Genomic DNA, 27262 nt, shown 5'->3' on the forward strand with positions numbered 1-27262 from the left:
TGTACTATTTAGGCATCCCAGTAAACCTCATTCCATGAGGGTTAAGGGATGTCTCAAAATAGCACGTTATTTTGATACTTTCTAATCCACGATCCCCTCCCCTCTCAATTATTCAGGGTCAGTCTCTTTTAGGGTACATCTACACAGCAGGGCTAAAGTTGGAATAAGCTACACAACTTCAGCTACATCAGTTGCATAGCTTAAGTTGAAATAACTTATTTTGACTTTTGGCGCTGTCTACACAACAGGAAGTAGAAGGAAGAAAACTCTTCCTTTGACTTCCCTTACTCCTCATGCAATGAGGGTTACCAAGAGTCAGAGTGAGAAGTCCTCCAGCTCAACATTATGTTGAAATAAGGGCTTGTAGTGTAGACATGCTCTTTTGTTATTTCAGAATAACGGTAGTTATTCCAAAATAACGCTTCTCTGTAGACATACCCTTAATGCCAGCATCTCTCTAGTTCTCAGGTGCTGCAGAGAGTCATTCAGCAAAGGCAGGGTAGACAAGAATTTCATATGAAGAAAGAATCAAAAATAAAGTTTAAAAGCTGCCAATTTGTTCAGGCCTTCATGCCTGGTTAACAATTAAAAATGGCACAGTCCCACTGTCATTTGCCTTTGAGAGCACTTTAAGCCACAAGTATGTTGAAGATCATTTACATTGTTTGGAGCAGGGAAGAAGGTTGTATTGGTTGGAGTGGAGGAAAAATGTTGCACTGTAATGCAAGAGCAAGTTTAGAGAGCAGCTGAAGCAACAGCCCTCCCTTCCAGATGCCAGCCACTCAGAGGGTCTGTCTACAGTGGGTGAGATTCTGTGGCCTGCATTGTGGAGGGGGCCAGACTAGATGATCGAAATGGTCCCTTCTGACCTTAAAGTCTATGAGACTATGAGTCTATAACTTAACAACTCAAAAGTTATAATGCTGGTTCTGACACTGTCTTCAGGCAAGTTACTGTGCCTTTCTACCTCAGTTTCCCCATCTGTCAAATGGGTTAAATACCAACATCACAGAGACCCTATCAGGAATGCTAAAGTGCCTCATAGAGGCATCACTAAGTGTTGTCTTTGCTGCTCCTCCCCCAAAATACAACATCCATATATCCAAACTTTTCCATTAAATGATGCTGAATGAAGTTGTCTGGGCTGCAATATGGCAAACTTAGCTAATCTGTTTTTCTTTATGTTTTCTAGTGAAGGACTTGGATACTGAAAAGTACTTTCATTTAGTAAGTATCCCATTCCAAAAGCAATCAAAGCAAATGACTTGTGTGTGGCCAAGGGTGTCTCCAAGAAGTTACTTCACCTGTTCTCTCCCATCTCCTATTTCCTTTATAGGAAATGTCTATTTGAGAACTAGACTGTCTCACCAGGAAATTGTCTGAGCAAGGAGTTACTGATCACTTAAGGAAAAGACAATCAGTGCATGCAAATCCCAACAACAACTTCCCTGGAGCCCTGTCTTGTGGCTGGGAAAAGAATTACTTAGAGAAGTGTGGTGGGTGGGAAGGAGGCCTGGCCCAATGGAATTTGCAATGCACAATTATTATGGAATGAGTCTGCCTTGCAGCAATGTATTAATGTGCACTCCAAGGGCAGTAATGCTGTGCAGAGGGTTTGTGTGTGTGTGTGTGTGTGTGTGTCAAAGGCAAAGCTAGCAATGCGTTCCATATGTACAGTAAATGCAGGCAGATGCATTTGTCACCCCGCTAGCTTGTTGGCCGGTGATCAGACCTGCCCAGGGGGTTGGCTGAACCCCTTGTGATTACTACATTGTTTGTGTAAGAAAGTCATACTTGAACATACGGTATGTTTGGCAGAGAGAGTTCAGTTTTCATCTTAATCTTGATCATAGTCTCAAACATATTTCACCTTTCTGATGGCTGCCAATTAACTGATACGGGAAAAGCAAAACCCTGCTAGTTGGGGATGTTTCAAAAAACAGAGTTCCCTGCAAGCCTATCAACTTAATCTTTACAAGGAAGTTGTTTCTGCCATACAGAATGATTCCAACTGTTCAGTTCTGTTGCCCGATCATAAATTGTTATAGCAAGAGATCTTCATCTGGCCTAAATCAGTTCAGTTACAGTGTTATCGATGGAGCTGTTTCAGTGGACGCCAGCTAAGATCTGACCCAAAGAGTTACATTCCAAAGTAGGGATAGGTAATTTCCAATGGTAGGAAATTCTGATAGGGGAGGAGAATCATTTCCCATGTGACTATATTATTATGATATTTCTGCTTTTGGACCCAGATCTTTCCATGTACATGATGAAAGAGGAGAGAATCTTCTTTCAGCCTTGATTATGTGAACGTAATCCAGTTCCATGGGGCTGAAGTACTATCTGTGATAGAGACAGTGGCCGAGGAAACTCTTTTCACTACATTCAATGCGATGGTGGTTCCCCATGATACCTCCCCTTCAGAGAAATCAGTGGAGGGGTAGAGAGGCTGCTTATGCGACAGTCTTACCATCATGGCAGTGGAGCAGAGATCTTCTGTAGCCTGCTTTAGCTGCCCACTACCATTAGAGAGTTCAGAACAACAGCATGGACTGAGCCAGAAGCCAGGAGAGAAATGCCTGACACCTAATCCCAGCTTTGCTACTGAGTCCCTGTGAAGCCTTGGGCAAGCCATTTAATAAATAAATGCTATTGCTCACCCGTTTCAGTGGGATAGAGAGGATTTACCAGTTAATGTTTAGACGGCAGTCTGAAATGATGTACTTTTAAAAGTTATAAGGGGGAAATGGGTATTTCAATATTAGGAAATATTTTATGAGCTTCATGTCTTTCCATGCTAAATTCATATGCTCAAATAAAAAATACAGAGCACTCTGGGAGAAGAGAGAGTGAGGGTGAAAAGGCACATAAAATATACTCAGAAGTGGTACATTGGTGACCTGCTAGGGCACTAATTCAATGATCTGAGCAATGGAACGATTAGATTTTGTTTTGAACATCGCACGGGACTTGTTAAAAAAACAAACGATGTTTTTGTGCTTTTCCCATTTTTTAAGATGTCCTGCTTTTCAGTGGAAGCCTGGCCTTGTGTTGCTGGTATCCCAAATTACAGCAGTACTGAGGGGAATTCAGGAATTGAAACAGACCAAACACCAAAATGAAATTGATTGTTCATTGTCATTATCCGACTTAAGAGAAATAAAAGGCATAAATAGCAAAATGTCAGCTTGATCTGTAAGGTTTTCTTCAATTTTAACCACTCTAATTGTGTATTCAGCAGCATACATAATGTTTTTTTTAATGTATAAATTATGTGTTGGCAACATCCCTTTAAAAAAGCCTGTTTTTGAAAAAAAGAAGATATCCCAAAAGCAGATCTAATGAGCATTTTTTGCATTGACTCAGGTTCTTCCAACCGATGAACTGATTGAACATAAGAAGTCCCATAGACAGAGCCATAGGAAAAAAGTCCTACCTGAAATCTACTTGACCAGGTTACTATCTACAAAGGTAAGAGAAGCTGGCACAGAGTGAGAACTTAGTTTATGGGAAACAGGATTTCTGTCCGTAGCTCTCCATACAATGTGACTTGTTATTTTTAAGCAAGGTTACGTTATGCCATGAGGAGAGATTGGCTCTATTGAATCCCTCACTGTAGAAAAGCGATGGGACTCTGCCATCTACTGTATGTCGTAGAGAGTTTGTCTGTCTGTCTTTCTGTTCAAGAACTCCTCCTAAATGGTAAGAGTTAGGACCACCAAATTTGGTATACAGCTTCCTCTTTTCAGAACTTAAAGCAAGGTCAGTGTTTGGTTGTGCCAAGAAAATGGGATGTGCCCAGAATGGGATTGCTTCTCATCCAACCATACAGAAAAGAGACAGATAATTACCAGGCACGCCTTCCTCCACGCCCATCTGGGACTGCCCCAGCCCTGAGCCTCCCACCCCTAGGCACCCTTCAGGAGGACAAGTGGGGCTGAAGCTCCTCCCCCCAATTCATACAGGAACATTGCTGGCTGTTCCCCTTTGTCACAGATCAAGGGGGAAAGTGCACAGTTTGCTGCATTCCTCACTCTGACTGAGGAGTGCAGGGAGCAGACAAACCTGAACCTCCCCCAGCCAGGGGACATGCACCTGCCTTTGCCTGCAGGAGTTGCAGCTGCCATGGAGAGGCATTTGTCATCTGGCCCCAAGCTGCTGCAGTGAGAGAAGGCTGGAGTTGTCCTCTCTCCCTGGGGTAGCCTGCATACTGAACCCCTCATCCCCAGCCCCACACCAGAGCAATGACTGAAACGAAGGAAAACAAAAATTAATTGAGTTAAGGACCAGAGCAATGCCAGGTAAATCTTCAAGTATTAAATATAAGAAGGATTCTTTGCTGAGACTGCTAGACATAAACAGACCTGTTTTCTCTTGCATTCTAGCTGGTAGTCTGCCTCATGAAACCACACCTTGCCTGCCTCCGGCCTGGCCTGGCCTGGCCTGTGCACTCAGGAAAGGATTTGGGCCAGTACAGAAGCTCAAGCACAAATTAAGATTTGGGCATAGACTTCCCCACAGTTGGGGATGTTCAGATCAGGGCGGGGCGGAGGGAGAAGAGTGTTGGTTCAGTCTGAATTCCATTTGGAACTTCCCTACACTCCAAGGGTGTGTGGATCCAGGGTTTGGGCTCAAGTCCATCTTTAATCCCAGTGTGATGTAGAGCTGGAGCAGAGATCATCAGACTGGCCCACAAGCTCTAGTTTTCTATTTACTGTGCAGAACAATCACAGATGTGCTCTGAGATCCCAGCAGTAAAAAAACCAACCCATTTCTGTGCCAAAAGAAATTAAATCCAAACTAGAGCTAATTATATCACCAAGTGCAAAACCAGCCTTTCCCTCTCCATTTTGCATCCCCTCCCTCCCTCAGTTTACTAAACTGGCAGAAAAGTCTCCTCCAAATAGTAACTTTGTGTTAGTTGTTGCTGCTTCACCTTGGCCAATGCTATGTGCACTTGTTCCCTAGGGCACGCTGCAGAAGTTCCTGGATGATCTGTTCAAAGCCATTCTCTGTATGCGAGAGGACAAGCCACCTGTGGCTATCAAGTATTTCTTTGACTTCCTGGAGGAGCAAGCGGAGAAAAGAGGGATCTCTGACCCTGACACTTTGCACATTTGGAAAACTAACAGGTTTGGGAAACGAGACCCATTATTTTCTTCTTTTCCAACTCACAGGACAAGTAGATGCAAAGCCCCAGGGCCCAGAAATAATCCTTAGAGTGATAAGGCAGAAAGCAGGCAATGAATACAGAACTTAGTGGTACCCTCTGCTCTCCGTTTCTTCCCCATCAAGCACTCTAAGGGTATGTCTAGACTACATGCCTCTGCCGACAGAGGCATGTAAATTAGACTACCTGACATAGTCAATGAAGCGAGGATTTAAATATCCCCCGCTTCATTAAAATAAAAATGGCCGAAGCGTTGTGCCAGCTCAGCTGATTGTCGGCAGAACGCGGCAGTCATGACGCGGTTCGGTCGACAGGGAAAGCCGTTGTCGACCGATCCTGTAAACCTCTTTTCATAAGGCATAAGGGATCGGTCGACAACGGCTTTACCTGTTGACCGATCCGCGTCTTGACTGCCGCGTTGTGCCGACAATCAGCTGAGTCGGCACAATGCAGCGGCCATTTTTATTTGAATGAAGCGGGGGATATTTAAATCCCCACTTCATTGACTATGTCGGGTAGTCTAATTTACATGCCTCTGTTGGCAGAGGCATGTAGTATAAACATACCCTAAGGGACAGAGGAATAGGAGAGACATAAAGAGGGACAAAAAAGCAGAGGAGCAGATGGGACACAAAGCTAGCAATATTGCCAACCTCAGGTATTCAGAAATTCTGAGTCTGCTGACAAAAAGTCATGAAATTGTCTTAAAAATCATGAGATTTTCAAAGCAATACATTTGGGTTCTGCTTGTTTGATCTTTTCTTTATTTGGGTCACATTTTCAACCTTCTCTCTGCATCCGGGAAGGCTAGAAAGTTTCTCTTTTTTAAACGACTATTCTGATTCTGGCATCGTTACATGACTCCTAGACCTGGCACTTCAAGAAGAACACCATATATTGTGAGACAGCTCTGACAAGAGTTGGCAGCACTGAGCTAGCAGAAAAGCAAAGAGCTGAGGCCAGAGTAATAAGGAAGACTGTGGAACGCACAAATGAGGAAAGAGACAGAGGGGTGAGACAGAAATAGGGGAAAAACTTGAAGGAGGTTCAGCCATCTGAACAGAAGGGGAGCAGGGAGAACTAGGGAGAAAAGGTGGCAATATTGCTAGCTTTCTGTCCCCACTGTTTTTCAGTCCTCCTTTTTGCACCTTTTACCTCTGTCCCTTAGCTGAGTCTCAGCACCTCTCAGAAGAGAGAGGCAGCTGGTGTTGAAGTTGCTGCAATGGGACCAGCTGTTCCAGCCTGAACTCATAGAATTTAAAAACATGCTGTGGGAGGGAAGATCAGTAGAAATGCAAATTAGCATAATAGTTTGGTTTAGGGTGTGGAAATTTTATTTTCAGGTTTTTGATGCACCAATAGATAGTGGGCTAATGGGCTACAAACATTCTCCCTCCTTGGCTGATGGTTCTAATCCAGTCCAAATTGGAGTTGTTGCCATCAGATGCTTGGAGTTCTGTTTGGTGGTCTCAGTACAATTCCTCATGAGCAGGCCTCTCCATCCTTGTTGGCACCTGAGCTGGCAGCCTCAGCAGCAAAGCAAGGAACACATGAGCCATGTAACTAGTCCAATTAAGCTGGGCGGGAGCAGGGAGAGAGAGAAGTTTGCACTGTTCTGCTGTCCTGTAGCTGTTTTGTGGCAAGTTGTGTTTGCAGGGCGCTCTCCCCAGTACCGGAATAACCGCCACAAAGGTGCCGGGAAGACGGGGTGGAAATGACAGAAAAGAGCAAGACAGCAATGCCCATCTGGGCTAGGCTGTTGGAGAGAAAGAAAACATAATGAAGGTCAGACAAAAAGGTTGTTTCTCAGGATCATGCCCACCCATCTGGCCCTGGTTATCTTGACACTAGGATGGATGGGTAGGCATCAGCACCACTCGGATGAAGTTAGGTTTAAATTTACAGGTACAAGCACAGGGACCTTTCATGGATGATGCAGTGCTTGATGTGTAATGCAGCCATCAGACCTAGGTAGGGATTCTCATGTGTACTCCATGCCTGAGCCTCACACTTCACCCTACGGGAAACACCCCCTCATCTGTGAGACACATGCCTGCCCCTTCTAGCCAGGGCAAGGCATGGCAAGGAATAGTAACAATAATATAACAATCTTGGCTCCGTATTTTTCCCTTTTTCTTTTTTTCCTCCATCCTCCTGTCCGGGTTGGTTTTTTTTTTTTTTGTTTTTTTTGTTTTTTCTCAAATCACTGTGGAGTGATTTGGGAAGGACGACACTCAGCCAGTCTGTTTCTGATGCTTTCCCTCACAGCCTACCTCTGAGGTTTTGGGTCAACATTCTGAAGAATCCTCAGTTTGTCTTTGACATTGACAAGACCGACCACATAGACGCCTGTCTCTCCGTCATAGCCCAGGCCTTCATCGATGCCTGTTCCATCTCCGACCTACAGCTGGGCAAGGTACAGATCTGCCGATGGAGCTTTCCCTTCACCTCACTCTCTGCTCAGGGTTGGTCTGACAAGGTTTGAGATTGAGTAGTGGGATTGTGTTATTGTAGGCATGCCAGAATGATAGGCAAGGTGGGAGCTAACATCTGGGAAGTGAAGGAAACTGAGGCCTGAATAGTGACTGGAATATTCTGGATCCTTCTTCTAGACTTACACAGTAGACCAGGTGGTGGGCTGCCCGGTATATTGTTCCCATTCTTAAAGGAAATTGCTTAGCCCAACAGGATAAAAGCTCAAACCGAGAAACAACCATCACCCTGCGTATTTTGAAGAATGGGAGAGAAATGGGTTTATGACAGTACATGTGTTAATTATGGCTGCCCTAATGGCTGATGACAGATGGGTCCTTACCAAACCTGGCATACTGACACTCCGAGTCTCAGGGCGTCTCCAATCTAAATCCCAGTTTTACATGCTAGCCCCATGTGAGAGTCCCATGCAGAGGCTCTGCACCAGCTCCTGGCCTGCAGAATCAGAACAAAAACTTGAATGCCACTTCCAATGAAAGTGGAATTCTCATCTCACAACAGTTCAACTTCAGTGACTTCAGCAGAGCGATTCCTGAATGAGCCTGCTGGAAGACAGAGAAGAATCAAGCCCTTAACAACGGGGGAGCAGGGAAAGGGAGGGGCAAGGAGCTCGCTTCCCCCTACTGAGGGTGCACACACTACCTGTGTGTGCTCCTCTTTGTGCACACCTCTGACTGGCGTGCAGTGTCAGGGTTGGGTACAAATAGATCTATGCTCACAGAATCAGCAGGCGAGGGCTGTGTGGCAGTTCACTTGCACTTTGGAGAATTTAGGCTTTAACTACTCAGACTTCCCGGCCGTTAAATGGAGATGATAATATTAACCTACCGCAGGATTTAAAGGGCTAACAAATCCACTTGTGTAAAGCTCTTTGGACAGATTGGATGTTGTATCAGTGCTGTGAGGATGAGGCTCTCATCCTGCCTGTAGCACACAAGCCAGCATTCATAAAACAAAATGTCTATGTTGCTCAGTCCAACAGCATGAGCTGTTGTTTGTCCTGCATTGAAAACTCCTGTGGAACCAAACAAATATGAAACCTAATAGAGGGGAAAACATGACACACAGAGAGATTATTTGTTTAGCCCAAGCCTGACAAACAGTTACATATGTGCTTTATTTTACACACAAGCAGGGACATTGATGTCTGTTTTAAGCACGTTTAATTGTTTGCAGGATCAGGTCTTATTTATTTTTACGACGGTAGTAGTCAGCAATTAGGATCAGCTCCCATAATACTAAGAGATGTACAAGCACATACAAAAACACAGTCCCTGCCCTTAAAAGCATCCAATCCATTTATTTGATTTCTAGGATGGCTGTCATAGGGTATTCTGGTCTATAGGCAGTTCAACCACACTACAGAAAAGCAACCATTCTTTATTAAGTTCTGTTGGTGTTTCCAAGACAGGGTCATTTTCAGTTCTGCAAAACTAAAAGCTATGTGTCATGGTTTGTACAGGTGAGCAGGACTCCGATTATGTAAATCTACCACTGCGTGAAGCTAAGAGAGTATTTTTTGCCCTTAAAGGAGGCTGATTTAGGTGCTATCAGTGCACATAAGATTAATCAGTTTAGTTCTACCCTAACTATTTTGAATATGCCAGTCACCGTAGTAGCTAGGCATCTGATTCCACTCGGTTGCAGTAGTTTTACCCTGCTGTAACACCATTGACTTCAGTGGACTTGCTCTTGATTTGAGGAAGATTTGAGTCAGACCTAAGCATCTGGCTTCCTCTCTAGATTTTATGTTGCTGAGGCTACCCTCTCAACAGTTATTGGTCTTTATGGGCTTAATCCTGAGTCTCTTTATCCCATAAACAGTTTAATTGAAATCATGGAAGTAAAGACTCAAGAACCAGACAATAAGTATACAGAGGTCTAGAAAGCCTCAGAGGGGTAGCCATGTTAGTCTGTAACTTTAGAAAAATTAAAAACAACGAGTGTTCCTGTTGTAGCACCTTAGAGACTAACAAAAAATATAGATGGTGGTATGAGTTTTTGTGGGCACAACCCACTTCTTCTCTAGAAAGTATGGGCCTGATTCTCCGCTTACGGCTACTCATTTTACCCCCATGTAACTCACATCACCCTCAAACCCCATAGCTCAGGCAGCTGTATGGAAGAGAGGTTTTGTGTGTGTGCTTTATAGTCCTCCCTTTGGCTCCGCTGAGTTTGGTGTTGACATTTGAAACTTCCTGACATAAATAAGTTTTATGAGTGAGTGCTGTAAATCATGTCCTCATGTTGCAGTGTGTGACGCAGAGCACGCCCCGTGGGGGGCTGGGTGTCAGGGCAGAGCATTCCACCTAAATTAAAAGCATCAGGAAGCCTTTACTGGGAGAGATTTAATACTGGAGGAAGATCTAATGAGTGCTTGATTTTTGTTTGTTTGGGTTTTGAACATTTTTGAGTCTGTTACGAAACACCTATAATTTGTCCTTGTCAAACTGTCGATTAGAGAAGGGGGGGTCAGCTGGGGTCAGACAGCAGATGGAAATGTTTTCTGAAACACAATAGCATAAAAAGGAATCATTGAGTAATGTGGGAATAATAAATCTCCTGCATAAAAGTAAAGTGGCCTGTATATACAGTATGTCACCAGCCTTACACTGATGTAATTGCACTGACTTCAGTGGAGTTACTTAAACTGGTATGAGATTAGACTCAGATCATATATATCTGTATTCTGTGTATGCAATAAACTGATAGCATGCCCTCCCTGTGCCAACATACAATTATGATACATATGCATACAAAAACAGAGACGTAACTAAGAGGAAGTTTGGTTCCCTCAGGTTTGCAAAAGAAATGTTATAAATAGGCTATATAAATATGCAGGGCATTGCAAAAAACACACCCTGTGGGGCTGAAATCCACATAAGCCCTCCAGTTGATGCTGAATGCTGCTGCCACCTATGTAATAAGGGTATGTCTCCACTGTGAGTTGGCAGTCTAATTTCCATCTCACAGAAACACGCCTGCACTGCCTAGAGCCTTAAAAATAGAAGCGCAACCACAGCAGCAGAAGTGGTGGAAAAAACAGCTGCCCCAGGTGTGATCCCATTGGAGATACTAGGGCTGTATAGGGGGATGGGTAGCTCCTCCCACCGCTGCACTCACACTGCCATTGTGGTCCACCGGAGCTAGGCAGATATGTCTCCTTGAGCTTGAAATTACACCCCTAGCAAAAAGCCATACTCTTACAGGTGCGAGCCATACCACATACTGTACCTGCACCCTAATGGCTTCACGGCTATGGCCTGCTGCATTGCAAGGTGCTGCTATCAACCTCGAAAACCCTACCTGGTTTTCTATTTGAAGGATCCATTTCTCCCCTCTCTGTGTGCCTGCAACATTTGTAGTCAGCAGATCCCTGCTAATAGTCCCTGGACTTGTGTGTCTGGGACAGGCTATTCTCAGTACAGCATCATTCAGTCTAGAACTTGCTCCCTTCCTTGTCCCAACAGACAGTCTGTTGACCTTCAGGGCATAGTGTAAAGAACACAGGCCCAGGTCATTTCCAGGGTAACACTACTGAAAGGAGTAGCACTATCTGGAAGATCTCTTTGATCCCCCCTCGTTTACTTGGACTTTTGCCTAAGTAAGTGCTGGTGGAGCTATACCATCCCTCATAGCTGGGCAGAGGAAACAAGATGATTAATTTCCATTTGGACAAAACAGAAGTGAATTTGGTATTTTTCCTTTATTAATTTACATGCATTTGACCAGACACAATGTGAGCTGATCGCATTATTTTAGATGACTAAACAATAAATCAAAACTCTTATTGAAAAAGAATCCAAGGCCAATATGTCAAACTGCAAAACTTGCTTGATTTTTAAACAGTGGGTGCCCAAATTGCACGTGTAAATGTAGACATCACCTCATCAGGTACAGACCCAGTACTCTGACTGATCTTAGTCGTCATATGTGCACATGAGTTTTGCAATTGTGCATGCATTTTATGCAATACAGTTGTTAAAGCCAGGACCAACAAGTTTAGATTTTTCCTTAATGCAGTTGAAGTTCTTATTTCAGTGTGAAACCCAGATGACCGAGGAATAAGCCATAAGCATTGGAGCCAATGTCTCTCTCTCCTTTTCTCTAGGACTCGCCTACCAATAAACTACTGTATGCCAAGGAGATTCCAGAGTATAGGAAAATAGTGCAGCGCTATTACAAACAGATCCACGACATGCCACCTCTCAGTGAGCAGGAAATGAACGCACACCTCGCAGAGGAGTCACGGGTAAGAAATCCATGAAGCCTCAGTAGCTTTAAAGAGGGTCCACTTATGCACTCAGTGGTGTCCCCTGGAGCAGGAACAGCCCCATAGAATTTGTTAAGGGAGTGTGGTGGTGGTCTCCAAGCTGTTGAGCACTGCTTTTCTGGCTCCCATAATGGTTGGTAACCCATGCGGAAAACAGGGGGGGGATCAGCTGTCAGTAGTGCAGGACACTGGCATTGAGCATCATATATGCTAATGCTGAAGGAGGACCAGAAAGGGACAAATCATTTCTCCTCTCTCTCTATAAACATGGAGCCAGATCCACTAAATTCACATTCTCCAGCTGCAGGCTTCAAATTGTTGGGCATTGGCCCTGCTCATTTGCCCTAGAGGGGAGTATGAAGGGAATGAGTGACGTGCCGCTGTGAAGACAGAAGAATCCTAAGGATTCAAGATGCCGCTGATTCTGAAGCTAGGACCCTCTTTAGTGCGGAGCCCTGCACTGGGAGTGAACAAATTTGGGGGTTCTGTGGCCAAGTCTGCTAGTGGCTTTGTGATTTCACTGCTATGGGCTTCAGTTTCCCCATCTCTAAAATGGGGATAATAATATGGAGCTGTGAACGGTAATTTCACTTTGCAAAGGATTTAGAATGAAAACAAAATGTTGATGTTCTCCATGAAACAATTTAAAAAATTGATTTGGAAAACAATGAAACATCCCATTGCTATTTTTTTAACAACATTCTGCCTGGCAGACTACCAAGGTGCTGGGGCCTAGGTCTCTCATGGCTCTAAGGCCAGCTGGCTACCTGAGTGTCCTGCTCTTGGGAATTGGAAGCCACAGGAGCCAGCTGCTCAAGGAGTCTAGAATAAGGTTATTAAGGGCTAGTTGACTAGTTGCTTCCCTCCTCCCTTGCGGCCTCTATCAGATAGAAACAGCAAGGGGGGTGGGAAGAGGGGATTCTTCAAAGCCCCAGCACTGCACGGAGCCCAGGATCACCTGTGCAGCGCTGCTGCTTTGAAACACCGCTGTGGTGTTTCAGAGGGGCAGCACTGCAGGGAGCCCAGGGTTAGCTGGAGTCCCCAGCTAACCTCAGGCAATGTGAAGCCCGGGACCAGCTGTGCAGTACTGCCCCTTTGAAACACCGCCATGGTGTTTCAAAGTGGCAACGCCACAGGGAACCGGGGGTTAGCTGGAGTCCCCAGCTGACCCCGGGCTCCTTGCAGTGCTAACCCCAGGATCAGCTGTGCAGCATTGCCCCTTTGAAATGCTGCCACAGTGTTTCAAAGAAGCAGTGCTGCACGAACCCGTGATCAGCTGGGGACTCCCGAGCTGATCCCGGGCTCCGTGCAGTGCTGACTCTGAAATGCTGCCATGGCTCTTAGTACATTTAAAAGGCAGAGCTGCAGTGAAATTAGCTCCTGGCTCTGTGAGCTAACCCCACTGCTACTCAACAGCTTCCCCCCTTATCAACTAGTCGATGGAAATTCCATCGACTAGTCGATTAGCTGATTAAATGCCATTTAACATCCCTACCACAGAGAGCTTCAGATCACACTGGTACCATACAGTATTATTAAAATGGTTCCAAATTCATCCCGGACATAAAGAAATGCCACTCCCACTGTAATCTGTGGAGATGGGCCCTTTTGGTGCCAAGATTGCATTTTGGCCTTTGCCTCTGAAATCACTAACTAAGTATAATAGCTTGAATAATGTAGACAGGAACAAGTGTCTAAGCATTTTGATCAAATGTTAATTTACAGCAAAATCAGATCTAAGCCTCTTATTACTCCAGTTGTTTTCGGTTGACACGACTGGATTCCTGCATTTTGATTATTATTCCTCCTGTTTGTTTTCTCTTTTATGAAGAAATATCGGAATGAGTTTAACACCAATGTAGCCATGGCTGAAATATACAAATATGCCAAAAGATACCGCACTCAGGTAAGCAGCCTCATTTGTCTGGGGCGGGGGGAGTCAGTGTTCAACATTCCCAGGAGGGGACTGTGGGGAAATGTCTGATATCTTTTTCGTATGCAGCACTGGTGTAGCCATGTCAGTCTCAGGATTATAGAGAGACAGGGTGGGTGGGGTAACATCTTCCCTTGGCCCGACTTCTGTTGGTGAGAGAGAAAGACAGGCTTTTGAGTTTCGTGGAGCTCTTCTTCTCGTCTGGGAAAAGTACTAAGAGGACCACAGCTAAATGCAAGGTGAAACAGATGTTTAGCATAAATAAACAACACAAATTTCAAGGGAGCCGTCAAGGTGAAATGACCATTAACACCTCTACCGTAGGGGGGAAAGAAATGGGAGGGGTGGAAGAGGAAGCTGGGAGAGGAGATTTGCTAGTGATTTATAAATTGTTTCAATAATCCATGAATCCAGCATCTCTATTCAGTCCGTGATTTTTGGTGTCTAACAGAGTTACGACTTTAAACTTAAATTCATAACTCTGCTATATTTTAAAACTCATGGGCTGAATAGAGGCACTGGATTAACAATACTCCCAGACATGAAGAGCTCTGTGTAAGCTTGAAAGTTTGTCTCTCTCATCTACAAAAGTTAGTCCAATGAAAACTATTAGCTTACCCATCTTGTCTCAGATGTCCTTTTGTGATGTATCAGTCAAGTGTCTTACATGTCCCTAGTCCCACAGAAAAGAGGCCAAACAAGGAAGAGACCTTTCATTCATCACTGATGGAATGGTCCTAACTGAGGAACTTGGATGCCCATATGTCTAGTCTCTTTCTTTGTCTCCTCTCACCTCCCGCCTCCTGTAAACTCAGTCAGAGATTTTTTAAAACGTAGGTGCATTTTCAACCCTTTGGTCAGTTCACCAGCGTATTCAGAACAGGTCTCTCTATGTGCAAGTCATTATACCTTCTTCTTGCCTGAAATTTGCTCTTTAAATAGCAGGTTTAATGCATTCCTGTTTGTTTTGCGGCAAGAGGGATTTGCACAAGCATACACACGCACATACATGCACACTCTCTCTTTCTCTCTCTCTCTCTTTTAGCCCTTGGCTGCTTAGAAGACCAGTAACCTAGTCTCATCTAATCACCTCACTGCTCTTGCTCCTACAGATAGTGAATGCCCTGGATTCTAACCCCACAACGAGACGCACGCAGCTTCAGCACAAGTTTGAGCAAGTGATCGCGCTCATGGAGGACAATATTTACGAGTGCTGCAGTGAGGCCTAGTGGGTGCTCTGGACTGGACCTCATCCTGGAAGTGACCTTCTCTGTAGTGCACTGTCCTCTAGGGAACATGCCTTTAAACAAAATATATACATGTAGAAATATATTGGATTGTGTCTCTTAGGGTAACCCTGTCCCCACACTGGTGGAGGGCATGGCCAGGGGTGAGATGAGCCAGCGAGGGATGAGAAGCCACTAAACAACATTTTCATAAAGCTTGAACTCCCTTTCATTGATCTGCACTGCGTGGCGCCTGTAATTTATTTGCTTTTTCAAGCCAGAACTCAAGACGTGCCACTTATTATTTTCCTGTAACCTGCGTGTGAGCAGCCATGCTCCCAAAGAGACTCCTCACGGACTGGAGCCCAAGCTAGGCAAGCGATAATGATGGATGCAAAGCAGCGGGGAAGCCTCAGGGAGTGATGAATGGAGGTTTCACAGGCTATTGGAGCAGCAGCAGAACTCCCTTAACCATACTCCTCTTAGTTCTGTATATTTTAAATACCAGGGAATCTATTTACTGTACACTATCTGCTGCATTAGATGTGTTTTGTGCCTTTGATTTTTGTACTGTATGTGTAAACATAACCCCTCCATCTGCAACTTGTGCCAGGTGGGGAACTCATGGACTAGACAATGAGATTGCTTCCGAAGTAGTCGAGACATGTGAAAGCACTTTACCCTGGACGGAAATGGTCATTACCTAGCTGGAAGGATTGTATTGTCCATTTGACAATGAAATGAGGAACAAATCGGGGCAGCTGTTCCCACTTCCCTAAGTTTCCCAGATGGTTGTGCACACACTGAAGTGGAGTTGACCAATATCCCCTAAATAGCCACTTTTCATGCAGCTGGTCACAGGAGTAATTTAACCTAGAAGTAAAAGGAAAAGATACGCTAGGGGTCAAATGGAAAAGTTTCCTGCCCTTGATAGCATCTTCCCTATCTTCCAGCATTTACAACCCACAGCTGAATTCTTCTTTCAGCCTGGAGTAATGCCAGTGAGTTTCTTGTTATTTAAATATTTTCACTGGTGGAATAGCGCAGAATTGGTCAAAGCTATGCTTCCAGTGTCAGCTAGTCCCTCTGAACACCTTTTGGAGTTCACGTGGTGCTCAGCAGCTGTGAGTTAAAGATGTTATGATGAAGATAAACTAAACTAAGGCCAGTATTATGGGTCTGTTCCTAAAGCAGCTTCTGGTCTTGCTGTGTCTGGCATACTGACGGCTGCAACTTTTGACTTAAAATGAATGGAAGATTATTGATGTGACAAGTCCAACGAGCATCAAAGCGAATGTAATGTAACTAAACTCACCTTTTACAGAATTAGCCTATTTAGCAATCCCTGTGAGTTGGAATGACTCCACGTATTCTAGGACAGATCCTGTCCTCAGTGAAACTTGAGAGTGACTCCATTTAAGTTACTCCAAGCCAATGGAATTACAGGTATGTAAAGTTGGAGCAATTTTGCTACAATGCCTGTGGATTTACACTGGTGCAAGAGCAAAAACTCCTCCTAACATTGCTGACCCAGATTCCTTTATGCTGCTTGCAGAAGAGTAGCATCTTGGAATGCAAGCGCTCTGCCCATTGGTGAAGGACCACAACACAATTCCATGGCTCCCTTTTAGACATGGCACCTTTGTTAGCTGCATGGGATGTACCAGAAGCCAGCACACAAATGCAAGAAAACCAAACAGGCCATGAAATCCAAACCCAGTTTGGCACCAAACTTTCATAATACCAAAAAAAAAAAAAAAATACTACCTCACCCAACACAGGGCTTAAAGGGGAATCTCCATAGTGCACATGGCTGCCATCTGATCACTTGGCTATGAACTAACCTGGCAATGTGCTACTTTGGGTCAACCAAAAAAGTCCCTTGGATGGCTCAGTGCCAGGATCTGTGGCTCAAATGTTTCAGAAAGGCCTGGAGTGTAGACTAGTTCTATAGTGATTTAGAGCATCGCGGCTGATTTTATATTACATATATTTTAAAAATTACACACTTTATGAGGGGGGGGGAAGAAAAAGGTTTAACCAGAACTGCAGCAAAGTACATACACTGTGGATGTTTAACTGTAGTTGCTGACTAAGTGGCTTTAGTCTAGAAATGTTACAAATGTAGCTGGGCTACATTTTATTTTGAAAGATAATTTTTTAAAAATACTTAATTTTTTTTCTTTAAAAACTGTGAACAGCTGCCAGATGCACACAGGGCCAGTGTGGGGAAACTGAAGATGAGAATTGTCAGAGCATACAGAGGAGGGCATGTGAGGAAAGAAAGGTGGAAGTTCCCATGAGGGGGGTGATCCCTGTGCAGAAGCACTGGGAATGTAACAGCCTAATCAGTAGGCAGTGAATGAGTGTGAGGCCATGGATCTGTGTCAGGTGCTGTGGTGGGTGAGCATGCCTTATGGCCTAGGCTTTATTTAATCTTTTTTCCAAAGCAAAGAAAAAGAAAAGACACATGCTCCTTCTTTCAGCTCCTTGGAAGAAACAGACGCATGAGGAAAGAATGCATTGCCTTGAACCCTCATCCTTTGTAATATATTTTAACTTTGTCATATATTTGTCTGTGTGGTTCCCTTACCTGCTCTTTGGTGGAATCTTTGAAAACTTATCTTTGTAATAAAACGTGATCAAACATGTGGGAACCTTTTTGGCCAACTGCATTGGGGGGGGGGGCGTATACCCAGTAATCGTTGCCTAGCTACATGGAGAAATTTACTTGCAGCCTGGATCAGAGGAAGAATCACGCTTTAGTTTTAAGACAGAGTGGCCTGACATCCTGCTGTTACCAGGACTCTGGCTGGCGGTATTTTATATATGCAACTGTAACCCCCCAAACACAATATCCTGATTTTTCACACCTTATTTTAAACTTCCAAACATGAGAAGGTGGGCTGCATTCTACTGGCCAGGGCCTGGTATTTTCATCATGTCTGAGACTATGGCTACGTCTAGACTGGCATGATTTTCCAGAAATGCTTTTAACAGAAAAGTTTTCAGTTAAAAGCATTTTTGGAACAGAGCGTCTAGATTGGCACGGACGCTTTTCCGCAAAAAGTGCTTTTGTGGAAAAGCGTCCGTGGCCAATCTAGACGCGCTTTTCTGCAAACAAGCCCCGATCGCCGTTTTTGCAGCTGGAGAAATGAGGGCACAGCAGGGCAAGGGCACATAGGTCACCCTTCCACCACAGCCCACCCCTAGACCCTACTTTGGAGCTCAGTCTAGGAGCCACAGTTCTGTCAGTCCAGGTGGCAGAGGCCTGTGACCACAGGTAACCAAACAGGGCTCAGCCCAGCTGACTGCGCTCACACTGCCAGTTTCCCTTTTCAGCCAGCCTAAGCCATGGAAATCCGACTTTCTCTGGGTCCTTGGTACTCAGGCCCCTCCTCAGCACCGTGACACTAGACCAGGGTGGGGAACCTCACACCAGGAGCTGGATGCAGCCCCCAAGGCAGGGGTGGGCAATAATGTTTAAAGGGAGGGAGGAGGGAGCCACTCCAAAATTTTGGCACGTGGTCAAGGGCCACATTTCTACCAGGGAGGTGGCAGTTTGAGGGTCTGGGACAGAGGTTGGGTGCAGAAGGGCGCTTGGGGTAGGAGATTGAGATGCAGGAGGGTGTGGAGTCTGAGAGTGTGTTTGGGGGAAGGAGGGGTTTGTGCTCTGGGGCAGTGGCGTGGGGTGCAGGAGAGGATTCTGGCCTGAGGGAGGGGCTCAGGGTCTGGGAGGGAGTTGTGACCTGGCGGAAAGGTGTCCAGAGGGTTTGGGTGGTGGCCTGGGGCAGGTAATTGGCGGGGGATCAAGGGTAGGGGTGCCAGAGGCAGGCTCTGGCTGGGAGGCACTTACCTAGGCAGCTCTCAGTGAGTAGCTCTGCAGGAATCTGAAGGCTGCAGTCCCGAGCTGCTCCATGTGGCTCTGCTCCAGCCAAGTGTAGGAGTGAAGGGGGGAAAGATGGAGGGAGGAGGCTTCATTGGCTGCCTCTGTTGCCAGCAAAATCTCTCAGCTGCTATTGGTCAGAAAGTGGCCAAGGGGAGCTGAGAGATTTTGCTGAGGGGTGGGGCAGAGCACAAAGCCCCCCTCCTTGCTCCCAGAGTAGAGCAGCCATGTTTAAAGTGTGCCCTTGTGCTGCACTTAAGGTTCCCAGGAAGAGAGCTGTGAGCTGGATCCCGTGACTTGCCCACCTCTGCCCCAAGGCTTAGGGCCCCCCCCCCAGTATTGGTGCTCCAGTCTCCCATGGGGCTGGAGCACACAAAATCTACTAGCCTAGCCCCTCCCCCCAAAGCTCTGCTGTGAGGGGGGAATGTGGGGAGTGTCTTCCTCCTTCCCCATTGGGGGCCACAGAAGTGAGGGGTTGGGGTTCTTTTGGCCCTTCTCATTTGTGTGCAGTCTCCCTCCCCGACTGATTTTTCTGTGGGTCAGGAGTCCCTGACCCCGAAAAGGTTCCCCACTCCTGCACTAGACCCTGCTCCCCTTGCAGGGGGAAAAACAGCTCAGAAGCTTACCTGGTGGAGAAGAACAATGAGCAGTGTGTGGAAGCAGAGCCTATTTCGGCAGCTGGCCTGTTCCACTAGCAAAGGCTGGAGAGCATCCCACTCAGTGGCTGCGTCTAGACTAGCACAATTTTGCAGAAATACTTAAAAGTTTTTCCGTTAAAAGTATTTCCGCAAAAGAGCATCTAGATTGGCACGGATGCTTTTGCACCAAAGCATCCGTGCCCAGTATAGATGTGCTTTTGCGCAGGAAAGCTCCAATGGCCATTTTAGCCATCGGGCTTTCTTGCAGAAAAAATTAAGGTGCCTGTCTACACTGGCCCTCTTGCACAAGTATTCTTGCGCAAGAGGGCTTATCCCTGAGCGGGAGCGTCAAAGTATTTGCGCAAGAAGCACTGAATTCTTACATTAGAACGTCAGTGCTCTTGCGCAAATTCAAGCGGCCAGTGTAGACAGCTGACACGTTTTTGCCAGTCTAGACGCACCCAGTGTGTTCAGTGCACTCACACTTCAGGGGCCTTCTATCTCCTCTTAGTACTACTAGCTAGAGACTCCAACTCAGCAAGGGTTAAAATGAACTGTGCTGGCTCTCACTGCTGCCCTGGAGTGCTGTGGGGGTGGGGGTGGATAAAATCCAGCTAAGGACCTGGACCCTGCAAAAGACACACATGCAAGGGGAGGAGGTGGCCTTTAGAGAAATAGGGATAGGTGGGGAATAGTGGAACATGGAGGCAGGGAGGATTGACTGTCATAGCCATGAGTATCCTACAAGGTAACCTTCCCCAGCCCCGAGCCTACCAGGGAAGGGTCCACCCCCCCCTCCCCCGCTGCCACACTCCTTCCCAGGCTTAGCTTGGAGACTCCCACAGTCAGGGAGAGCTGTCGCTCCCCCACCTACTGCTAAAACTTAATGGAAATCACTTGTCTGGACATGTGTTTTAATACTTTATAAAGTGCTTTCCAATAGAGAGAGAGAACGGTACAAACAACATTTAGAAGCATATGGTCTGCCAAGACCCTCAACAATTTTCAAGTGTGTGTGTGTGTGTGGGGGGGGGGGGGGGGGGGAGGAGAAGAAGCAGCACCTGGAAGAAGAGTTTGAGAACCACTGTTCTAACAAGTGGGACTTTAGCACCAGCATGCTCTGGCCCAGCTAGTTTGGCTGTTCTGTAAGCTAGGATGGAACTGGAGGCTGCCTGCCCTAGTCAGAACACCAGCTGGCAGGCACGTGGAGGCTGATCACCACTACACATGTGATTGTTGGCTGGGGCCCTCTCCTGACGTTTCTACAACTAATGTAGCACCCAGCCCCCTGTAGCTTCACACTGGCTGGACACCCAACACTGGCTGGAGCCAGACACATGATTGCAGAACATGTCACATTTTGGAACACCATCCCTGACTATTTTGTCATTTAGTCCTGTTATTTTTTCCTCACTCCCCTGCTCCACCCCCTCTGGACTGCTGCCACACTCCGTTTGCTCCCTTTCACCCAACTGGCATTTATCACTGTCCTCATTATAAAGTTGGAATTCACCACAGCTGGTCTCAGGCTCAGGTTTCAGCTGAGCTGGAGTTGGGAGGGGGGAGAAAAGGCAGAAGGAATTGATGCTTCATCGTTTCCAGGGTGATGGCAGGGTGTATAAAGTTGGCCGGGCAGGCCCTTAACCCGGGTGCGAGGGACATGACTCCGGCAACAGGGTTTAGTTATTAAGATACAGTAACTTTATTGAAAAAAGACAGACAAGATTAAAATCAGTAAGTTAAGTTGAGAGACACCAACAGCGGTGATGGGATCACACCAGCATAGTTAAAAAAGCACAACACTGTTTGGTCACATCTGGAAGTGAGGACAGAGCTGCTGTGTTCCGCAGGCGGGAGACAGCCATTCTGCAAACGTGTGCCCCATCCTCCGGCCAAAGCAGTTGTCTGTTCAGCACAGGGAAGCCCTAGTTTGCTTTCTTGCTAAGCTTGCTTCCAGCTTTCGAGACTTTGCCTTCTGCATCATTTGCTTTGCTGATCAGAGAGCCTGTGGCTGCCTCTGGCTTCTTCCCCCTGCCTTTCACTGGGCTCTTTGCCTCAGACTTTCCTTTGGCAACAGTTTTCTTTGTCCCGCCAACTACCTTTGCTTTGGCCGACTTATTTTCATTTTTAGCCACCTTTGCCCTTGCAGGTCCCTTTGCCCCAGTAGCAGTCCCCTTGGCTTTGGAAGTGCTGATCTTGTCTCCCTGCTTTGCTTTGGAGGCACCATCTACATCTGTGGCTGGCTTCTCTTTGGAGGTGGCTTTCTTGGTCCCCACTGCCTTGGCTCGAGGGGCCTCTTTTGTACTTGGTATCTTGTCAGCTTTCACAATGTTCTGAGCAGAACTGTGTCCCTTCAACTTAGCAGGAGCTTTTGGCTGGCTCTACAAGAGAGTAGGAAAAAAAAAACATCACTGCAATAGCAGCCTTCCCCAAGCCTGTGCCCAAGTTAGAGGCTGATTCTTCTTATCCGCTGCAGCTTCGAATTCCACAGCATAGACTTTTTTGCAGCATAAGCCACTGGCTATCTCTAAAGCCTATGAAGCAGTTCTGATCCCTCCCCCCCTTTGCAGGAAGAAGAGTTAATGCTTCAGGACTCTAGAGCAGGAAGTTGTTTCCTTTCCAACGTTCCCTACAGATTCAGGCAAGTCCCTTTAACAAAAACATACCACCACAAACAGGAACCTGCAAGAGTGGCAGCGCCTGAAGCGAGTCACAAGGGAAGAGCTCACAGAACTGAACAAGGTAGACAGATGGAATCCCTCATTTGGCACCCAGTACTTACAGTAGTGGATTTTGCCTTGGGGATCTTGCTTGCAGGTTTTGGTTTCTGCTCCTTAGCATCTGTTGAGAAGACAGGAAAGAAGTGACATGAGTGAGTCTGTTACTTATGTCTACCAGATTGTCAGTGCCATGGGAAGGAAAGTTAGTTGTCTCTGGAGCTGCCTGCCCTAAGCTTCAGTGAAGCTCCGGTATTACTCATGCAGCACTAGAAGTGCCCCTGCTCTTTGAATAGGAACAAGGGCTCCCTAGAGGATCAAAGCAGTTGCAGAATCTACCACAAGGCTACTCAACTTTGTGGCCCCTGGGGCTTCCAATGATACTCACAGGACATGCCGAGGGCTGCAACTTCGTGTTGTTGCACATACATGCAAATAGATTGTCACACTGACAGGCATGAATACAAAGATTAAAGCAAGACTACACAACAACAGGCCCCATTTAAGTCAGTTCTGCTGATATAAAAAAAGTGCAATATTTACCCAATTTCCATCCATATAACAGCTCTTTTAATGAGCAACTATTGAAACACATATCAACAGAAGGCCATTATATTGGCTACTTTTGCTTTGGCTCCCACCTGCGGACCATGTGTGGAGCCCTGCATAAACCCAAACTGCGGACCACATGTCGAGTATCCCTGATCTACCAGATAGCGTCCATGGAGTAACCACGCAGGCACGTGGGCTCCACTTTAGAGGAGGAACACTGCACCATAGACTTGGGTCAGATTTTAAATGGGATTTAGAAGCCTAAATAAGCACTGCTGACATTTTCAGAGCTGCAGCTCAGGCTAATTCTAATGCCACCTAGCAGATTAGCAGAGCACCCACATCTAGGGTCCCCCGCCCCCAGTGGTGCACAGTTGCACATGCCTCAGTGCACATAGAAGTTATTCTGCACATGGATGGAAGAGATTAGAGGGAACATGGTCCCCACCACCAGCAGTACTGCAGTGAGTAAGTAACCTAGGCATCTAGATTTCCACTGATCTGCATTTTCAGAGCAGTCCAGTCAGTGGTCTCACTGCACCAGCAGGGAGATGCTTGGAGCTTTCACTTAAGCCAACATGCCAGAGGTCCTGGAAAAAAAGCTCAATCTAAGCATGGGAATGCCTATATATCACCAGCAGGTCCCAGTCCTATGGCCATGCTCTAAACATGCCTAAGAGCAGACAGGCACCCCGGCAGCAGAAGTGGATGCTAGCCACCAGCAGAACGGGGGCAGTGCAGTACATGCTGGGGTCAGAGGAAGAGTCTGGAGCAGTTTCAGCTGCTAGGACATGGGCAACGCAAGCAGCTAGCCAGGCTTAGGAGGGTCTCATCCTGGAGAGGGAAGCACCATGCTGCCCATCAGCCAGGCACACCACGTCAGCCACTTCAGCACCTAAGCCCCTCTCCTGAGCATTTCATTCCTGGCTGACTGATGCAGATCCCCAGCTCTGAGAAATCCCTTTCCAAAACACTGGGGAGCCAGATTCATAAAGGCCATTTCTAGTCTTGATTCCAATGGAAGCCAAGGAGCTTTAACTATTCCAATGTGTTCCTTAGGAAGACAAGGTGACAGACTAATGCAGGGCAACTAGGCACAGAGTTCTGGGCACTGAGCAGAGCAATCCAGCCAAGTTATCAGACTTGGCCATGGACTGAGTGCACATTCTGGTCCCTCCCTCCCTCCTTTCAGAAAGACACACAGCATTGGTTTAAGACAGTGGCTCTTGCGACAAATGCTCAGCTTTTCTATAGGCTCCAGCCCAAATGAGATGCACACAATTCATGGCTAGCATAAAAGCTTTTCCACCACAGCAGTTTGGGTTCTAGTTCCTACACTGTGGACTCATCTAGACTATGCGGAAGATTCGAAAGAGGATATGCAAATTCCATGGGATCTCACTTCCAAAAGTGAAAATAATCAAGACGTGTTATTTTTCAGCAACCCCTCTCCCCTTTTTCAAAAAAGCCACGTAAACCTCATTTTTTGAGGAAAAGCAGCTTTTAAACAAACTACACACAAACACACCATGCTTGATTACTTTCACTTTCGAAGCTCCGCTTTCAAAAGTGAGAGCAGGAGATGTTATGCAAATTCCTAAGGAATTTGCATATCCTCTTTCGAATCTTCCACATTGTCTAGATGAGCCCTGTCTGCCAAGGTCACCACTGTAGAGAGAATCCTGAAGCCCTTCCTGAACACAGAGATTGGTCTCCTTGGGTGGCATTAAAATTCACATTTGCTCTCTTTGCACACAGCTGACATCTCAGCAGGGAGTGTTAGTTTAGGAGGAGGAGAGGAAGGAAGCAGCCCTTACCTTTACTTATGGCTTTTTTATCAGCATCCATCTTAGCTTTGGGTTTCCTCTTCACCACCTTCTCCAATTTAGGAGCCTTTCCTCCAGCTGGATCCATCTTCCCAGAGGTTTTTTTAAGCTTGGGCTTTTCTGATGCTAGCTAGAAGTACAAGAACAGAACCCTGAAACGGCTCTGCTCCAGCACATGCCTAGAGGGTTGCCACTTAACACAGTCGGTAAACCTGATCTATCCAGGACCAAACAAGCACAGAAGCTTGTCTGCAGGAGCTAGAAGTGTGGACTGAATTAGAGGTAGGTGGCCTCTCCCTTTGGCTGCAGGAACGTGTGCAGTATCTGCTGTAACACTGCATCACAAGAGGACATGCAGCCAAGGCTGGAGACTGGAAGTCACTTTCTATTGTCCCAGTCACATTGCAACAGTTAGTTGCCCTAGGGCATTCCAGCGTCCAAATCAGGGAAGGAATTAATATTTTCAGGGTAGAGATATCACATCTCTACTTAGCCAACAACAAACGCCTTTACAGAGCTGGGCAGAGCACTCTTCAACAACAGTACTGTGTACTCCCACTTAGAGGAGGGAACCTGTTCATCAATACTGGGTTGCTCATAACCCTACCTGCTCTGGAGAAACACTTCCCTCGCCCGGAGTCGTCACCCCATCCAGCCTGTCCTCTGAAATGCTGCTGCAGAGAGCATCGGAGAGACAGCCCACAATGCAAAGTGTGAGGACAGCCCTGGCCCATGCAACTGCTCCACTGTGGCTAAAGCCCCAGACATTTCCACTGCCGGCTGGCTTTGTAGACAGACTATTCACTCACCTTGAACCTTCCAGTTGCTCCTAATGCTACGGAGTTTTGGGGTCTAATCAGGTAGCCGTGGTCAAGACCTTTAGCCAGGGCCTTCTTCAGCAGGTATTTTAGCCTGATAGGGTCCACAGCTGGGTACTTGGCAAGGATGTAGCGCTTGATGGCTATGACAGAGGTGCCCTTTTTTTCATTTTGGGCCTTCAGTGCTTCAATCACCATGCTTAGAGTTGGTGGGTGGTTAGGTCTAGTCTTATGGTTAAAGATCCCAGAGATCCTTGGCACTTTTGTTACTTCAGCTGAAGGGTAAAATGAAGAGGTTGCTTACACGTAACCAAACACCAGTCTTACGATACAACGCTCCCTTTTAACTCACCACAGTCATCCAAAAAAGCTCAAGTGAATTCACAAGTGGAGGTAGTTTTATAATCACATCTACAAGGTAGTTTTATAATCACATCTACAAGCCCCACACCTCATCGTACTAAGCACTGTACAAACACACGTGGTACATCTAGTTGTAGGAAGTAGGGAAGAGAAGAAGATGACGTACTTGTGCTAGTGTTAAGATGCAATCATAGCTACAAATAGCTGTAAGAATGCAGGGGTACAGGTGTCAGCATGGGCTAGCAATGCAAGTAGCTACCCAGCATTCTAGGCAACTTTATGCAGCCCATGCTGCTGAGTCATCACTGGCATTTCCAGTGAGCGAGCACAGGTAGGTGCCTGAATCAGCTATAAATCATGCCTCTAGCTAGAGTGTGGGCATACACCTAGAGAGAGACAGCCCAGCCTCAAGGGCCTGACAGGTCAAAGAGGCAGAGGAAGCATTATTAGTTCTATTTCACTGGTGGGTAACTGAGGCACATACAGACTAAGTGAGAAAGAATCACACAAGAAGCCTAGGGGCAAGCTAAAAGAGAACCCAAGTCTCTAGTCAAATGGTTTAGCCACACAGCCATCCGGCCTCCCATCAGAAACAGTAATATTATTTGTCAGCAGCATGGAGATACTAGAAGGCCTCTAGAACACTAGCCTGATTCCAGGAAGGTTGGAGCCTTTCTCCCTTAAGCCCTCAGCTCTATAGGCACCAGCTTTTCCAGAGGCTGCTCTGAGTAGATCTCAGGCTTTTCATCAAGCTGGAAGAGTTCAGGGGGCTAAGTTACATTAAATATGCCAAGAGAAGCCAAATTCTGCCCCTTTCCAGAGAGGCTATGCTACAGTTGAATAAGAAAACAATAGTGACACAGATTGATACCCAAGGAGATTCATTTGCACCAAAGGGGATCAGAACTTTACCTTCACATGCAATGAAAACAAAACAAAAAAGGAAGAAGCCTGCACATTAGGGGTATTTGTTTAAGTATCTTTCCATACCTGGCTTGAAGTCCATTGCAAGATGCTCTAATACTGACACCAAACTTTATTTTAAAAGAGCCCTAACTAAGCGGGTTGCAAAGCAGGCTTTATTGACAGGTTCATCTCACTTTCCTGCTAATTCTTCTGATTAGCATCTTAATTGAGAGGGCTGCAGTTGGCAGCTGCTAATTATTCTTGTTCAGCTCCCAGTGAGATTAGGAACAGGTGGCTACAGTGCTGAGTTTACTTTGCCAACTCTTTGCAACAGGCTGGTGGGTGCTGGGGAGAATGTTCAGGAGGGAGGATTCCAAAAATGAAAGAGGTTCTTGTGTAACAACCACGTTCAATAGACAGATTACAGTAGCCACCCCTCATTTGGGAAATGTAATTTGCAC

The 27262-nt window shown here is 46.1% G+C and overlaps 2 protein-coding genes across 2 annotated transcripts in view; one reads left to right on the top strand and one right to left on the bottom strand.

The window, feature by feature from the left end:
• Nucleotides 1-17746, top strand: part of PLXND1 (plexin D1) — a 145465-nt gene extending 127719 nt beyond the window's left edge. Inside the window, exons 30-36 of the mRNA XM_075938737.2 lie at nt 1193-1227; nt 3367-3471; nt 4969-5132; nt 7439-7586; nt 11775-11915; nt 13768-13842; nt 14982-17746. Coding sequence (XP_075794852.2) covers nt 1193-1227; nt 3367-3471; nt 4969-5132; nt 7439-7586; nt 11775-11915; nt 13768-13842; nt 14982-15098 — 785 coding nt within the window. The 3' untranslated portion in view covers nt 15099-17746. The remainder of the gene's footprint in view (nt 1-1192; nt 1228-3366; nt 3472-4968; nt 5133-7438; nt 7587-11774; nt 11916-13767; nt 13843-14981) is intronic.
• A 3595-nt stretch (nt 17747-21341) lies between these two features.
• H1-8 (H1.8 linker histone) lies at nt 21342-27004 on the bottom strand. The gene is made up of 5 exons (XM_006132866.4): nt 26886-27004; nt 25524-25807; nt 24706-24844; nt 22402-22460; nt 21342-22000 (listed from the first exon to the last, which is right to left on the bottom strand). Exons 1-5 carry the CDS (start codon nt 26899-26901, stop codon nt 21545-21547), a joined length of 954 nt encoding a protein of 317 aa, XP_006132928.3. The 5' UTR covers nt 26902-27004; the 3' UTR covers nt 21342-21544.
• Between the last annotated feature and the right edge of the window lie 258 nt (nt 27005-27262).

The sequence above is a fragment of the Pelodiscus sinensis genome, chromosome 11, assembly GCF_052426305.1.
Source record: "Pelodiscus sinensis isolate ZL-2025 chromosome 11, ASM5242630v1, whole genome shotgun sequence".
Taxonomy (NCBI): Eukaryota; Metazoa; Chordata; order Testudines; family Trionychidae; genus Pelodiscus; species Pelodiscus sinensis.

Coding starts and splice junctions, on each gene's coding strand:
- H1-8 (XM_006132866.4), bottom strand. Junction 24,845..25,523: donor GAGCAACTGGAAGGTTCAAG/GTGAGTGAATAG, acceptor TTGTACTTCTAG/CTAGCATCAGAAAAGCCCAA. Junction 22,461..24,705: donor TAAAAAAGCCATAAGTAAAG/GTAAGGGCTGCT, acceptor TCTTCTCAACAG/ATGCTAAGGAGCAGAAACCA.